General features: G+C 44.7%; 1 protein-coding gene across 1 annotated transcript; it reads right to left on the bottom strand.

The window, feature by feature from the left end:
• Positions 1 to 1,018: 1,018 nt before the first annotated feature.
• On the bottom strand, positions 1,019 to 16,809 carry dtymk (deoxythymidylate kinase (thymidylate kinase)). The gene is made up of 5 exons (XM_052018095.1): positions 16,514 to 16,809; positions 13,448 to 13,556; positions 12,520 to 12,610; positions 7,077 to 7,274; positions 1,019 to 2,258 (listed from the first exon to the last, which is right to left on the bottom strand). The coding sequence occupies exons 1-5, from the start codon at positions 16,794 to 16,796 to the stop codon at positions 2,148 to 2,150; spliced, it is 792 nt and encodes a 263-aa protein (XP_051874055.1). The 5' UTR covers positions 16,797 to 16,809; the 3' UTR covers positions 1,019 to 2,147.
• Positions 16,810 to 17,834: the final 1,025 nt, after the last annotated feature.

Here is a 17,834-nt window from a genome sequence, read left to right as displayed (position 1 = left end):
ACTTTTTCTGTAGCTGTGATACTTTACTCTGTACTGTTATTGTTTTTACCTGTACTACATCAATGCACTCTGTACTAACCCAATGTAACTGCACTGTGTAATGAATTGACCTGTACTATTGGTATGCAAGACAAGTCTTTCACTGTACCTCAGGTAGAAGCTCATGTATTGGTCTATTATTGTGACTTGTACCAACTGCTTTGAGTCAGCGGACAGGTCCATGTTCAAAGACTCAGCTGCCAGCCTAGATGAGTATGTCACCACCATCACAGACTTTATCAGCAAGTGCGTTGAGGACCGTGTACCAAAGAGGACAATACGGGTGTTCCCAAATGAACTGGGAGATCCTGAGGAGACATACCACCAGGCTCAAGGACAGCTTCTATCGCACTGTTATAACTATTGAACAGTTCCCTTATACAAGATGGACTGTCAACCTCACAATCTACGTTGTTATGACCTTGCACCTTATTGTCTACCTGCACTGCATTTCCTCTGTAGCTGTGACACTTTACTCTGTATTCTGTTATTGTTTCACCATTCTACCTCAATGCACTGTGTAATGAATTGATCTGTAGAGGATTTTCACTGTACCTCAGTACAAGTGACAATATACCAATACCAAGAAGCTGTCCCCCTGCGGCAGTCCATGAGGGTGTGTCAGCCAGTCACCCGATACCAGCCAGAATAGTGGTGGAAAATTAATTTCAATGTTTCCCCTATTTTCTTCACCTGCAGTTCCTTTCTTTGGGGGGGGGGGGGGGGGGGGGGGGCCCGCGCGCAGGGTGGAATGAACCACACAGAGAACACGGCAAATGCACACACCTGTGTGCATGCTGCTTAGTCGACTGCCCAGCAGATTGATGGTGCAAATGCAGCAAGTACGCATGCACGCGTCTGCCAGTTGATTGCTCGACAGAGCACGATGCCCTCCTACGTGCAGAACATCACTTTTGGCTCAGGACTTCGGGGGCTCACGTGCTCCGAGTCTCCATAGACCTTCTTGTTGATCTACAACTGTAAGTTGCTCAGTTTCTTTATTTTGGTTAATGTGAATAAGACGTTTATTCTACCACGCTGTTGTTGTTCTTGCTCCATGCATATGTAACACAGTCCTTCCAGGTGAGGCAGTTCTTCAAATGTGAATCCATCGGTGTCATTTATTGCATCTTGTGCAGCCTCCTCTACATCCCAGTGGCCAGCCATGTTAATTCCACTTTCCATTCCCACATCAACACAGCTGCCTACAGCCTCCTCCACTGCCACGTTGATGCTACACAGATTAGAAGAACAGCACCTCATTCTGCCTTGGTAGTCTCCAACCTAATGACAGGAGCATCGATTTCTCTAACCCCCTGTAACCACTCCTCTGTCCCCCCTTTTCCCATTGGCCACCATTGCCCCATCTCTTTCCCCTCCCCCATCCTCTCAATCTGCCCATCACCTACACATTCCTCCCTCTGGTTCCCCTCCCCTTTATTCCATGGCCCACTGTCCTCTCCTATCAGATTCCACCATCTTCAGATCTTTGTTACTTACAACTATCACCTCCCAGCTTCTCACTTCATTCCCATTCCTCCCCCTCCCCCACCTGGATCCACACATCACCTGCCAGCTCTTGCTCCACCCCTTCCCCCCACCCTTTCATACGGACTATCTCCCCTCCTTTTTGCCAATCCAGATGAAGGGTCCCAACACAAAACATCAACTGTCCATTTCCCTCCATAGATGTTGCCCGACCCGCTGAGTTCCTCCAGCCCCTTTGTATGTTGGTCCAGATTTCCAGCATCTGCTGTCTCTTGCATCTCCTACCTGCATTTATTGTCTGGGATCAAAAGTGTACAAAGAATGAATCTATATCCCTGGGGCAGGAGAGCTGTTTAACAGTTCATAGGTAGGAGAGCATAAGGGAGAAATCAAAACCAAAGACTTGTGATTATTAAGGATCACTGTGATTTTCAGAAAGAGGTACTGGACTGTCATATTCAATGAAACAAAGTGGCCAAGTTGTGGATCAAATCTTTCCATAGCAACATTCAGGAGAATGCACAGGGAGATGCCCGTAAACTAGAGCTGAATACTTCATATGGTGAAAAGATTAACAGTCTCCATGAGCCAAATGTCTCATTATCTCTGCAGAAAGGATCTTACTTCCAGAGTTCTCCGATTGGCTCCTCCACAGCTTTCTCTATAGTTTTCTCCACGTTGGATATTACCTCCTGATGCAAGACTTCAATACTTTGAGAAGCATCCAACACCTGTTTTTAATACATATAAAAAAAAGTGTCACAAGTAGTTAAATGAAGAGAAAGTGCTTCTTGTGGCAGTAAGGTCAATAATCAGGAGGAGACAGAGTTGAAGTGATAGGCAAAAGAATCAGAGGCAAGATGACAATTATTTTTTTATATAAAAAAAATCAGCGAGTTGCTATGATCTATGATGTACTACCTGCAAGGATAACAGATACAGCTTCAACAGTTTCCAACTACAAAAGACATACAAGTAGGAAGACTTGTATAAAGATGGACCAACTGAGACTCACTGCCCGCAATACTGATGCCAAGAGAGAATTCCAAAATGGCTCACATGCCTTGGATAACCATGAGTGACATAGGCACTTCTCATCACTTAAGCTCGAGTATTCCGAGTTTGAGGAGTAGCTGAATTTCCTGCAGCAAATGTTCCCACAAACACAAGTTCAGAAGTGGATAGCATTATAGGGCAAGGATGACAGTACAGGCGTCTCCAGGAAGGTTACGATCTTAACAGGTTAACAGTGTCAGATATTGGAGACGGTTAAAGACCTTTTGAGATAGTGCAGTCTGAGTAATATCCAGCCACTCTGGTTTGACTCTGTTCCAGAGGAAATTACAGCTATATAATGGAGCTGTATCTTTTTGTAGAGTCAAACACAGTACTGAAATGGCCCTTCAGAGTCCATGCCAACCATCAACTACTCATTAACACCAATCCTACATTTAACCCCATGTTGTTCTCCCCACAATCCCATCAACTACCCCCAGATTCTACCACTCAGCTACACAGTTAGGGCAAATTACAGTGGCCAATTAACGCACATGTCTTTGGGATGTGGGAAGAAACCAGAGCGCCCGGAGGAAACACGCAGTCAGAGGAAGAACATGCAAACTCCTCACATACCTCTCCTCAACTGAGATGGGACCAAAGTTAACTGAAGCCATGAGGGAAGGGGTTAAACTAAAATGGCAAAAAACTGTGGAGACAATGAGGCAAACTAAGATGGGTTTTGGATAAAGTGTGGTAAATGAATTTAGTGAGTTCCAGGTACAGAGGTATAATAGCATGTGCATTTGCCAAGATGGAGATGCAGTGGCCTTTCTTGAAGATCATCCCATGTATTATGCGACTCAGTGTCCCATGCACTGAAAGGCACCTCAAGGTCTGCCTCAGTGTTGCCAGTCTCCCAGTGCAGGCAGTTACCAATAACCAAGTGGTACAGACCTGCACATTCTTAGGTCCTATACTACATGCTGAGGAACACACTGAAGCCTGCTGTAGCCAACACAAAGAATCTGAGGGCAAGGGCCACAGTACAAGTTCCTGACGGGCTGGAACACATGTACAAACCTCTCAGGCTCTTTGGTCATGGAATATAATGCAGAAGAAAAATTGATGACATATGATACAATGTGAATCTTGTAAGTTGATGGAATGTCATGTACCATGAAAGGCAACTTATGAATATACTCATTTTGGCATATACCTACCAGACTGTCACAGAAACCTATCTGCATCCCTTGTATTCCACAGGAAGGTCAGTCATCCCTACTCAAACTGCCCTTTGTCTGATTAATATGGCTGTAAACTACTAACGTAATTTGTACTAATGTGTTAACAGCAGCCTAACCCACTGAGTATTTCCAGAACTTTGTTTCTGTTGTAAAGTTGGCCAACACTTTTCTGCCTCTGAAACAGTATCACAGGCTACTCAATTGTATTAAAATCACAATGAAAAGTAAGTAGGAATAAAACCCAACAGACCACCAGACTCTGACCTAAAGCATAATAAAGGCACACACAACCCATCGATCACACAAAGTCCTCCTCGCTAACATCTAGGGGAACTAGTGCCAATATTGGGGGAGTTGCCTCACAGAAATTGACTGATACAGTCATACTCAAGAGTCATACCTTTCAGCCCAGTCTATTCCAGGGCCATTCCCAAGTATGGACTGGAGAACTCAAGTTACAAGGAGAGACTGGATGGGCTGGGGCAGTTTTCCCTAAGGGAAGGCGGCTAAGGGGTGGCCTTTGAGGTTTATAAAATTATGAGAGGCATAGATAGGGTAGATAGTTACAGTCTTTATCTGAGGGTAGGGGAGTTTAAAACTAGATGGCACAGGTTTAAGGTGAGAGGGAAAGATTTAAAAGGAATCTGAGGGGCAGGTTTTTCACATAGTGGGTATATGGAATGAGCTGCCACAGGAAGTGGTAGAGGTATAAACAACATTTAAAAAGCATTTGGGAGGTACACAGAAAGGTTTAGAGGGATATGGGCCAAATGCAGGCAAATGAATTAGCCTAGACAGGCATCTTGGTTGGCATGGATGAGTTGGGCCAAAGGGCCTCTTTCTGTGCTGTATCATTATGAATCTATAACATGAATAACTTGTCAGATAAACAAGTGCAGCAGAGTGATATATAGCTGGGAGGGAGTAGCCCATTGGGAATTCAACAACAATTCCCAATGCCTTTGTCAAAAACATAAGGAAGCCTCATGCTGACGACCACATTTTGCTCTTCCCCAGCTGTTGAACCAAGCTCTTCCACGATGAACACGATCTCGAAGAGGCACTCGTCGAAGCCAGAGCACAAATAAAAATAGAAAAGGTTGGAAAGCCCAGTAGGTCAGACATGACCAGAATGGTAACACTGTCTCTCTCTACATAGGCTGCCTGACCTGTTGAGAATTACCAGCATTTCATATTTTTATTTGTGATACCCTGGAGTATTTTGCTTTAGTAAGTGCACAATGTACAGTGAAGAAGGACACTGCTGCTGGACTGAGCTTGTAGCAGGTGGAGTGAAAACACAATGGAAAAAATCTTTTGAGCTTGTCCTTGTAATATAGCCATTGGACATGACAGTATCAGGAATGATGACCACATGGTCCTTATACTTTTGAGTTTCCATTGAGCTCTGTCGGGGTAGTGTTGAAGGTATAGGACAGAGTAGTTAGTGTGAGTAGTTGTAGAGTTAATGTTTGGGACACCTGGAAGCTTGGGGTGTAGAGTTGGGGGGGGGGGGGGGGGGGGGGTCACACTCGCAAACACCCAGTTTGTGTTTGGCTTCCTCCACAGACAGAAGGCTGCATTGTAGCAACTGTACTAAACTGAAGTTGGTATAATTGAACCACTGTTTCACTTGGAAGGTCTGGGGTTCCCGAGCAGTGGGAAAAGGAGGTAAACACAGTTATACAGCACAGAAACTGGCCCTTCAGCCCAACTGGTCCATGCCTACCAAGATGCCCTGACTAAGCTAGCCCATGTTACATCTCCTGCACTTGTAACAGAAGTTGCAGTGCTTATGTTGAAGAGGTGGTTGAAGAGTGGACCAGGGAGTTGTGGAGGAAGCTGTTCTTTCACAATGTTGACGGGGGATAGCAACATTCAGGGTAATAGAAAACACAAAGAATGATCATTTGATTAGAGGCTGCTGGGTGGAAGATGAAGTCAAGGAAAAGTCCATTTCTGAATCTGGGAGAGGGAAAGGTGCATAGAAAACTAGATGTACATGGGAAATCTATACTGCTGAGTGGTTCCTTGTCGATTGCTGGGCAACACAGAGAGGAGTTGACATTGGCTCTGAAAGGGGTCGTTTCTGGTAAAACATTTAAAAATATGGTAGCCGAAGTGTCAACAATCCTTTTATAATTTTAGTCTGCACATCATTATCATACAGACAATCACATTACTCTCTCAACTAACTGGTCCACGTACAGGCCACCCCTGGATAAAGAACAGGTTCCATTTTTACAGGCGCCCATAAGCCGATATCGTCCACGAGTAGGAAACTTTTGTGGGAAAATTTGAAATGGTAACCATATGTCCACAGTATTGGAATAAATGGCATCAAAAACACACAAGACTGATAAGAAGGAATTACCAAAAGTTAAGAGAAGAAACTAGTTCTGACATATGTAATATTATGGGAGCTTGATCACATGTAGGGGCATCCATAAACTGGGTGCTCGTAACCTGGGGATGACCGATAGTGGAAACACAAGAGATTCTGAAGACGCTAGAATCTGGAGCAACGCACACAAAATGCTGGAGGAACTCAGCAGGTCAGGCACCACCTATGGAGGGAAATAAGCAGTCGAAGTTTCAGGTTGAGACCCTTCATCAGGACTGGTAAGGAAGAGGGCAGAAGCCAGAATAGGAAGGTCAGGGGAGGGGGAGGAGCACAGGCTGGCAGGTGATAAGCAACTCCAGGCGAGAGGAGGAAGGTAGGTGGGATGAAAGGGAGTGAGTAAGAAGCTGAGAGATGACAGGTAGAAGAGGCAAAGGGCTGAAGAAGGTGGAATCTGGTAGGAGAGGACAGTAGACCATGGAATAAAAGGAAGAAGGTGGGGAATAGTTGGGCAGGTCATGAAGGCGGGGGAGAGAAAAGAGAAGGGGTAAGGGGACCACAGTATGTGAAGACAAAGGTGGGGGGGGGGTTACTGGAAGTTAGAGAAGTCGATGTTGAGGCTGTCAGGTTGGAGACTACCAAAGCAGAATACGAGGTGTTGTTCCTCCAATCTGCATCTGGACTCAACGTGGCAGTAGAGGAGGCTGTGGGTAGACATGTCAGTATGGGAGTGGGATGTGGAATTGAAGTGGCTGGTCACTGGGAGATCCTTGCTTTTGTGGCTGACGGAGCAAATGTGCTCAATAAAACGGTTACCCAATCTGAGTCAGGTCTCACTGAAAGTGGAAAGCGGATTTGCTCCAAGTCCTCAATAAAGGTCTTCAGTGACAACCCCTCCAGCCACTCATTAGTGCTCTGTCTTCCTTTATAAAGCTATGCCCATTTTTGATATGCTATGTCCATACCTTCCAGTTCAGGCTGTCATCTTTCATCAACTCTTTAAACCGCTGATACACCTGCTCTTGAAAGGCAAGATCTTCATAGCGTTCAGTACCAAAGCCTGCACGCTTCATGGCAGTCAAGGGTTCAAGATGAAGGAATAGGACCACGTCTGGTTTTGGAATACCAACGTCTGCCTGTTTGCACCACTCCAGGGTGAAACCCTATTTGGCAAAACATTTCAAAACAAAAGAGAAGCGAATAGCGTTAAATTGACAAATAAAACACGTTTCTTTGACTTACAGAGGGCCAAGAGAGATGCTGGAGAGGTGAAGCTGGTCATCACAGCTGTAACAGCAGGACCTGACTTTTAGAACAGTGAGACAAAGTAACTGACACAAGACAGTGACAACTGGAGTTCAGAGTTCTCAGAGGATTGCAAGGCTGGAGGTTACAGAGATGGGCACGGTGTGGCCGTGCAAAGATGAAAGCTTTAAATTGATCTGGAAGCCAATGCTGGTCAGTGGCACGAGGCTATTGTACGATGGAATACAGTAATAAAGGTTTGGATGAGCTGAAGTTTAATCAAGGATGTAAAGAGTGTACCTTTCAGGACAGCTTGGAAATACCCAAGGTAACAAAAGCAGAGATGAGTTTCTCAAAAGTCAGGCTGAGGCAGGGGTGCAAACACTACATCTTATGGAACTAGAACATACTGTTCTGTATAACTATAGATATAGTTAATGACCTTTGTACAAGGCAGAAAAGGGTCAAAAGCCAAAGCCAGTTTGACACCACGATTACAAAGACTCTTCATCGGTGAGGGCATCGACTATAAGAGCTGGAACATCATGTTACAGCTGTACAAGATGTTGGTGAGACTGCACTTGGAATACCATGTGCAGTTCTGGTCATGTGGGTATAGAAAGGATGTCACTAAGCTGGAAAAGGTGCAGCAAAGATTCTCAAGGATATATGACTTTTTTTCTGGAGCATACGTGGCTGAGGGGTGACCTTAGAGAGGTAAATAAAATTATGAGGAGCATAGATAAGGCAAATGGTCACACAGTCTTTTTCCAGGGTAGGGGAGTCCAAAACTAGAGGACATGGGTTTAAGGTGAGGAAAGTGATCTAAAGGGGACCTGAGGGACAACTTTTTCCACACAAATGGTGGTGGGTATGTGGAACCAGCTGCCAGAGGAAGTGATAGAGGCAGGTACAATTACAATGCTTAAAAGACATTTGGACAGATTCATTGATAGGAAAGGTTTAGAGAGATATGGGCCAAACACAGGGAAATGGGACTAGCGCATATAGACAACTTTGTCAACGTGGACAAGTAGGACTGAAGGGCCTGTTTCCATGCTGTACAACTCCAACCCTAGACACTGGCCATGGGGAAGGTACGAATGAATGGATTCTGTGGTGGAAGCCAAAGATTCCTGGAAACCGCACTTTATCCAAGACAGAACATCAGAGAAGCTATCTGACAACCAAAGCAGTGAGAAAACTGAGAGGGCTAGTGGAGAGGTAGTGCTGAGTGATGTCAGTATAGATAGGGGAGGGGTATCTGCTTACACATTGTCACATGATGTCAAAGAGCAGCATGTGCCATAATTGTTCTAACTGTAGTGCAGAAATAACTGATTATTTGATTTAAATAACAGGATACAAGAAACAGTACAACACAGGAACAGACCCCTACAGCCCATGATACCAATGCAAAATAATTTCATCTGCCTGTACCTGGCCCACATCCCTCCACTCCCTGCACATTCAGGTGTCTGTCTAAATGCTTCTGAAATGTTGTTATCTTATCTGCTTCCACCACCTCCCCAGCACTGACCCCCCATGTAAAAAGAAACTTGCCATAAATCTTAAAACTTTCCCCTTCTCAACATAAACTCATGCCATTGAGTCATCAAGTCATAGAGCAATACAGCACAGATACAGACCCTTCGGCCCAACGGGTCCATGCTGACTACAGTGCCCACCAAGCTAGTCCCAATTTCCTGAGTTCAGCCCATATCCCTCTAAGCTCCGCCCCTGCGTGCACCTATCCGAGTGCTTCTTAAATGATACTGTTGTACCCGCCTCAACCACTTCTCTGGCAGCTCGTTCCAAACACTCACCACCCTGTGAAAAAGTTGCTCCTCAGCTCCCTTTTAAATCTTTCCCCCTATGCACACTAGTTTTGGACTCCCCTACCCTGGAGAAAAGACTGTTACTGCCCACCTTATCTACGCCACTCATAATTTTAAACATTTCTATAGGTTGCCCCTCATTCTCCTACGTTCCAAGGAATAAAGACCTAGCCTGGCTAACCTCTCTCTACAACTCAGGCCCTCTAATCCTGGCAATATCCTCTTAAATCTTTCCTGCACTCTTTCTAGTTTAACCACATCTTTCCTATAACAGGGTGACCAAAACTGTACACAGTACTCCAAATGTGGCCTCATACAACTGCAACATAATGTACCAAATCCTATACTCAATTCCCTGAATTATGAAGACCAGTGTGCTAAACACCTTTTTCACCACCGTCTACCTGTGTTGCCACTTTCAACGAACTATGCACTCATACTCCCAAGTCCCTCTGTTCCAATACACTTCCTAGGGCCTTAGCATTCATCGTATAAGTCCTACACTGGTTTGACTTTTCAAAATGCATCACCTCACACTTATCTGTATTCAAATCCTTTTGCCACTCCTCAGCCCACTTCCCTAAATGATCAAGATCCCCCTGTAATCTACAATAACCTTCTTCATTATCAGCACCTCCTCCTAATTTTGTGTCATCCACAAACTTATTGATCAAGCCTTGTGCATTCACATCCAAATCCAAATCATTAACAAGGGTCCCAACACTGACCCCTGCAGCACACCACTAGCCACCAGCCTCCATTCCAAGAAACAAACTTCAACCACTGCCCTCTGCTTCCTACCTCTGAGCCAATTTTGAATCCACCTAACTCGCTCTCCCTAGATAACCATGGGACCTAACCTTCCAGACCAGCCTACCACGCAGGACCTTGTTGAAGGCCCTGCTAAAGTCCAAACAGACAATATCCATGGTGATCTACCTTTTTGGTTACCTCTTCAAAAAAAAACTTAAAGGTTCATCAAGCATGACTTTCCATACACAAAGCCATGCTGATTCCTATAATCAGGCTCTGTCTATCCAAATGCTGGTAGATCCTGTCCCCCAGAATTCCCTCCAGTAACTTCCCCACCACTGATGTCAGGCTGACTAGTTCCCTGGCTTGTCCCTGCTCTCCTTCTTAAACAACAGAGCAATATTAGCCACTTTCCAGTCTTTGGGAACTTCACCAGTTACTAACGATGAGGCAAATATCTCTGACAGGGCCTCTGTAATTTCTGCACTAGCCTCCCATAAAGACCAAGGATGCACTCAGTCAGGACCCGGGGATTTATCCACCTTAACACGCTGTAAGGCTGCAAATATCTCCTCCCTGGAAATATGAATTTCCTCCAGAACATCTCGGCTAGCTTCCCTTATCTCTTGAGCAACCATGATTTCATCTTCAGTAAACATCAGAGAAATATTCGTTAAAAATCCCACCCATCTCCTGCAGCTTGAGACATAGGCAGCTTGTTGATCTCCACAGGGACATACTCTCTCCCTAGCCACCCTTTTACTGTTTATATAATTAAAGAACCTCTTGGGATTTTCCTTAACCTTACCTGCCAGATCCACCTCATACCCTTGCTTTGCCCTCCTGATCACCTCTTAAGAGTATTCTTAATCTTTTCATAGTCATCAAAGTTATCCTCCAGCCACTGAAGGATGCCCTCCAGTATTCGGCATTTCTACTCTAGGGGAAAAAAGACCGACTATCCACCCTATCTGTGGCTCTCATAATTTTATATACTTCTATCAGGTTGCACCTCAGCCTCCAACACTCTAGAGAAAGCAATCCAAGTTTGTCCAACCTCTTCTTATGCTAATACACTGCAATCTAGGCAACATCCTGGTAAACCACTTCTGCACCCGCCCCAAAGCCTCCACATCCTTCCTGTAACAGAGCAACCAGAACTGTGCATAGTACTCCAAATGTGGCCTAACTAAAGTTTTATACAGCTGCAACGTGTCCATGTCCTCAGATATTTCTACACCGAAACACACAGTGAAATGCGTCTTTTTGTGTTATTGAGGATGTGCTGGGGGCAGCCGCAAGTGTCACCACACTTCTGGCGCCAATATAGCATGCCCACAGCTCCTAACCTGTACGTCTTTGGAATGTGGGAGGAAACTGGAGCACCCGAAGGAAACCCACGCAGACACGGGGAGAACGTACAAACTCCTTACTGACAGCAGCAGGAATTGAATCCAGATCGCTGGCACTATAGTAGTGTTACACTAACTGCTACGCTACCATGCCACCCTTCTCCCTGGTAACTGTAGATAAGAAGTATTCATTTAGGACCTTGCCTACATCCACGACTCCACACACAGATTACCCCTTTTCTCCCTCAGGGAACCATCCTCTCCCTGGCTACCCACTTGCTACTGATAGAATGTATTGGAATTAACCTAACTTGCCATAGATATTTCATGGCCCCTTTCTGCTCTCCTAATTTCTTTCTTCAGTCCTTTTCTGCACCCTCTATATTCCTCATTCAAATCAAGTTATCTATACCTGATATGCTTTCCTGAAAAGAAAATGATCCTTTCTCCTTCAGGGATGGAGGCAGCCCAGGCCAACCAATGGGAATATTTTACAATGAATTTTACATAACTAGGCACTCATGCCAAATGATCTATCCCAATGAGTCTTCCTCAACCATCTCATGCCATCAGCACACCCACTCAGACCTTATCTGACAATTACCACCACCACCACCACCCCCCCCCCCCCCCCCCCGTTACATCCATGGTAATCACTTCAACCACAATGAGATAAAGAGCTCATTACTGCCATCTTGGTAAACAGATATCATTCCAATACTGTATTGGACTAATGAGTGACTATTTTATTTTTACTGCCGTTAGCAGCATCTCCACATCTACCCATTCATAATTATAAAGATCCCCTCAGTTCAATTTTGAAGTCTTGCAATGGAGGAATGGTTTGAACCTCCCAGATTTACCAGGAAATGGTCTATTTCACACCACAGATTTCCAGGAAAATCAAGTTTTTTTTAAAATCTCAGAGAAACAGAAGCTAAAATAGACCAAGATTCAAAGGCTGAAACACCAAATTGTCCAGATTAAGCAATTGTTCATTCTCAGTCTTGTGTTGTGAAGGTGACACACCTGTCATAGATACTATGTATTTCCAGTTCAGACAATTAGGGCACCTCAGTCTTAAATACGAATGATTAAGTCACATTGGCATTGAAGGCAGCAGGGGAAGGCAGATATGATTTCACTTAAAATTTTATGAATTAGTTATTCATTTTCATTACCATGCAAAATACTATTTTGCCCAGTTTAATTATACTTACTGATTTTGCACTTGTGAATGCGACTCCAGAAAAAGCATATCTATCCACAATGACAGACACCCCTTTCAGTAACTTTTTTCTAATCAGTGACCTAGAACATAGAATAAAATGCCAAAACTGTAAGCACATTTCTATGACACAAGGCAAATCTCACAAACATCTGTAATTTAGTAGCAGATTACAACAGTTTTGCCCAACCCACACATTGAAGCAACTTTTCCTTTTCTTTTATATAAAAAAAAGATGACGGCCATGGAAAAGTCACCGTTTAATGGTCTCAGATGCTGGCAAGCCATCTTGATGAACTGCAGTAAACCATGTAGAGAAGGTACTCCCACAGCACCACAGAGTTTGGAAGTTTCAGGATCTTGATGCCACTGAAGAGTGGCATATTCACTACTCAGGATGGTACATGACTCACAAGGGAACTTGCAGATAATCCAGATCTTCAGATCCGGCATCTACAGTCTCTCACGTCTCCAACTTGACGATTATGTTGTGCGGCACACAGTGGTGGATGTCACAGGTTCAAGAATGAACAACAAATATTGGCCTTGCTAGTGAAGCAAGAATTAGCAAAGAGTGCCCAATGACTTATACTGCTGCTGCATGGTCAGTGTTATAGATACTACTGATCTTATATTCCAGATTTAGTTAACTGACTGAAGTTACATGATATTTAGTCCAGACACAGAAACACTATGCTGACATCAAGTACCATTTCGGGTAAAAGATGCATGGACTAATCTGTACAAAGCTGGATCTAAACCAATCCCAATTACAAGTCAAGCCTAAATGAAAAAAAACAGCAACAGGAAGTATCAGTAGCTGATTTTTAAATGTACTTTTCCCCATGCCAACCACACACCATCAGAAAGGGATCTTCTCTCTCCTTTCTACATTTACATTATTAAGTAAAACACCTTACACTTGTTCCCATCTGTTAGCTGCAAAGAGCAAGTGCACAGCATGATCATTCAGGTTGTACTTCTTCTCCAGGTATAAGCTGATCAGGCGCCCAATTTCAGTACCTCTATCTGAAACCAAATGAGACAAAAATCAAGGATCTCCCACTGTCATAATCTCATGCCATATACAAGGGGATAGTGAGGTTTTTGTCCAAAAGCTTAAACAGGGGAGTGTTTTAAAGGCTAATTAGATTAGATCAGTTTAGATTAGTTTGTTATATATGCACACACGAGGGTGCAATGAAACTCCTTGTTTGCATGAAACTCACAGAGTAAACACTATACATAGTAATAATAAATACAACAATAAATACAACAAGCACAAACAACAGAGTAATGCAAAGATTGTGGTGCATCTGAACTAGTACAACATAAGAAATACTGAAGTGACAATAACGGAATAATCAAGAGGTAGAGTCAAAAGTACAAGAATGTGGCACTGCCATCAGACTGCTGAACCAATCACCTCTTTCACAGGGCTTTGAATCTCCTGTATCTTCTTCCAGAAGGTCGAAGAGAGAAAAGGGAGTGGCCAGGGTGGCAGGCATCCTTGATGATATCACTAGCCTTCTTGAGGCAATGCCCCACGAAGATGGACTGGATGGAAGGAAATGATGAGCCTGCGATGGACTGGCCTGGCCTGCATTTATCACTCTCTGCAGCTTCAGTTGGTCAAGAACAGAGCAGTTGTCATACCAGGCTGAGATGCAACCCATCAGAATACTTTCTATGGCACATCTGCAGAAGTTCAAGAGAATTCTTGTGGACCTACCAAATTTTCTCAGATATCCAAGAAATTGAATAGAAAAGTTTCAGGACTTGACAGCTAAAAGCAAGTGAAACAGAGGAAGTTGGGGTAATTAGCCAGAGTTGGAGGGCTATGGTACTGAAATTGGGCACTTGCAAAAATCTCCAAATCCACCGGCAGGATAAGCAAACCAACGTTAGTGTCATCTCCCTAGCCAATGTCCAAGCAATGAGTGCCAATTACTTTGTTGACTCTGATGTCATTCAAGTGGTCTCCAATAAACTCATGAAAGACATACTCTATTCTGTCAAAGAAGAGGTTACCCAGAGGGTAGGCAGTGTTTGCAAAGCCTTGCAGAAAAGTGTTGCATCCCCATCAATTTGTGAGAATCCCTGCCCTGTAACTGCTCAAAATGAGTATTGCAAATTTTGATTCTATGATTGTAACAGTAAAGGGATACACCCACTCCCAACCTACTCACCCACTTGTCCTGCCAAGATCCTCTTGTTCCACCCTAGCAGGTCCATGGTGCCACATTAGCCACCAGAGAACCCACAGAACTGCAATGGAAGGGAGTCAACCTTGAACCCAAGGGACTGCTTGAGAAGAATGAAAGTAAGATTCTCAGTATTAGAGGAGTTGCTGGAGCAAGAGCCAAGCAGGATAGTGAGCACAGGACTGGTGGATGAATGGGTCTAGGTACATTTAAAACATTTGACAAAGCAGCAAGAATAGACAACACAGCCTCTCAAGCCTACTCCTGGCATTTAATAAAATCATGGCTGATGTAACTGTAATCTCAACTCCACATTCCCATCTACAGAAGTAACCTTTCACCCCTTCATCAAGACTCTATCTACCTCCATCTTAAAAATATTTAAAGGCTCATTTCCACCATCCTTTGAGGAACAGAGTTCAAAGAACCACAATCCTCCAAGTGAAAAATATTCACGTCATCTGTCTTAAATGGGTGACCTATTATTTTAAATAATGATCTTTGGCTCTACATTCTTTCACATTTTAAGACTTCTTGACTTTATGAATTCTTATCGCCACCTACTTCCACATCTTGGTTTCCTGAACTTGGATTGCATTAAGAACATCATTCATTAAAGGATCCAATCTCCACTTTTATCCTCCAAGCTTTTTGTCTTTCTTAAATGTCACGTATCCTTCAGTCTATACCATCCTGCAGCCAAGTCTCTATATTTATTTCCATTTACCCTCAGTTCACTTGCTTTGTGCATCCAGATACAGAGCCTTTAGCATAATAGATGCATACAACATTGAAACAGACCCTTTTCCCACCAAGTCCACAACAATCATCTAGTTCTTTCCTCATTGATCTCTAGCCTTATTTACCGAGTTAGATTTGTACTCCCTGTCCTTCCCTATCACCCAATATCATTTCTGATATTAATACCCTTCTCTCTGACCTTGTCTCTCCTCTTTTATTCGCAGCTTAACAACATTGATCCACTGGAGACATGAGAGATTGCTGATGCTGGAATGTGGAGCAAAAAAAAATTGCTAGAGGAACTCAGCAAGTCAAGCAGCATCTTTGACATCAGAGGCATGGTCAACATTTCGGGTTGAGACCCTGCAACTTTGATCACTTTCCCCCACTATTTAATTTAATGACCTCCCAACTTTCCAAGTTGTGTGGCTTGCAAGAATACTGGGCAGGCGTGATTCAGGTGTTGAGCGTCCCAATGGTGCAGTTACCACATCCTCTGGTACTAGTTTGGGTACTAACTGCAAAGTTTTGGATGAACTAAACTACATGGAGGTAGATAGAGTCACATAGCACAGAAACAGACCCACACTGACCATCAGCCACTCTAAGCCTACATTAATTCCATCTTTTAACCTCCTCACGTTCCCATCAACTCCTTTCACTCACCTACATACTAGGGGCAATTTACAGTGGCCAACTAATCTACCAAGGACGCTAACATGCAATGTATCTCATGTCTGGAGACAACAGATGGAGGGTTACAGCGGATCAATTAAAGCAGCGGCACAGTCAGGCAGTTAGTGAAATGCAGCAACATTCTCACAGCGTTAGCAATGAATGTGGCGAGGAACAAGGTCGGTCCATTGATTGCTGGGTGCAGGAGCAGCCTGAAGAAATGAAGGGTCATTAGTCACATCAGGGTGATGGGGTGGGAGGGTAGTGGGGTGTCACAGAGGGGTTACTGGGATGTGGGGGTAGGAGGAGAGCCGCTGGATATGGCGATCATCTACTCCAAAACGGGGCCCAGGCCCTTTCACTTACCCGGGAAGCGCATTAGCTCAACGGTCTGTCCTTGCTGCCGCAGGGCCTCGTACAGCCGCTTGCACTGGGTGCTCTTTCCCACCCGATCTATTCCTTCCAGCACGATCAGAGCTCCCCGCTTGGCCGCCATTCGCGCCAACAGCCGGGACTCACACACATTAAGGCGCGTAAACCCGACTGCTGCCGGGACGCACCAATCAGCTGCCGCTCGGAGACGGCAGAGCCGTGGGCTATTGCCGAGCACTGTCCATCGCCATTGGCTAATCAGAAACCCTGCGCACATCGAGAGTCGTCATCGATTGGCCCCTTTCGCACCGGGCCGGCTGAGGGGCTGCACCGGGCCGGCTGGGGGGCTGCCCCGCACGTCGCCGAGTGGCTGCCGCGCACGTCGCCGAGTGGCTGCCGCCTCGGAGATAATCTGCGGTTCAGAGAGAGGAAAAGTTGTCACTGTTAATGGAAGACTGAAAGATCACCGAAATAAAACATTGGTGGAAATACTCAGCAACTCAACGTGCAGCTGCGGGAGATGTCAAGTATTTCAGAGTGACAGTTACAGCACCTGAGAGTGATTTTTTTCCCCAGGAGATGTCTTGGGCCGCATTGGACAACTGGCCGTCACTGTCAGCATCATCTTCTGCTCCACTCAGCTCGTCATACTCCAATGCACAGTCCTAATGAAGGGCCTGGGCCCGAAACGTTGACTGTTCATTTCCCTCCATGATGTTGTCTGGCCTGCTGAGTTCCTCCAGCATTTTGTGCTCGTTGCTCCAAATTTCCAACATCTGCAGTCTCTCGTATCTCCATCATAAGAGCAGCGTTGCCTCTAAGCTGCAGGAAAGAACCTAGTCAGCAAGAGTGTGTGCTCTTGGTGTCATAGAGCAATACAGCACGGACACAGGCTCTTTAACCCAACCAGTCCACATCGACCACTGCCACCCAATTAGTCCCAATTTCCTGCCCATATCCTCCTAAGCCCTGCCCTTGCATGTACCTATCCAAGTGCTTCTTAAATGATACTATTGTACCTGCCTCAACCACTTCCTCTGCAGCTCATTGCTCACTACCCATATACTCACTAACCTCAGCATGAAGTTGCCCCTCATGTCCCTTTTAAATATTTCCCCTCTCACCCTAAACCTATGCCACTGCTGTGTGATTATGTAGTTATAATAAAGAACTACAGTTCCCAGTAGGCAATGCAAGGAGTCACATGGGGAACAGGAGGTGGCTGTAAAAAGTGAGGGAAAGTAAGCCAGTCTGGTGTTAGTTAATAAAATGTTCAGATGTTAAACCCACGCAAAGTTTGTCTCTTGATGAAGAA

The sequence above is a fragment of the Pristis pectinata genome, chromosome 6 (genome assembly GCF_009764475.1).
Source record: "Pristis pectinata isolate sPriPec2 chromosome 6, sPriPec2.1.pri, whole genome shotgun sequence".
Taxonomy (NCBI): Eukaryota; Metazoa; Chordata; class Chondrichthyes; order Rhinopristiformes; family Pristidae; genus Pristis; species Pristis pectinata.
Note: the sequence above shows the minus strand (reverse complement) of the source record. Positions and strands in the feature narration are given on the sequence as shown.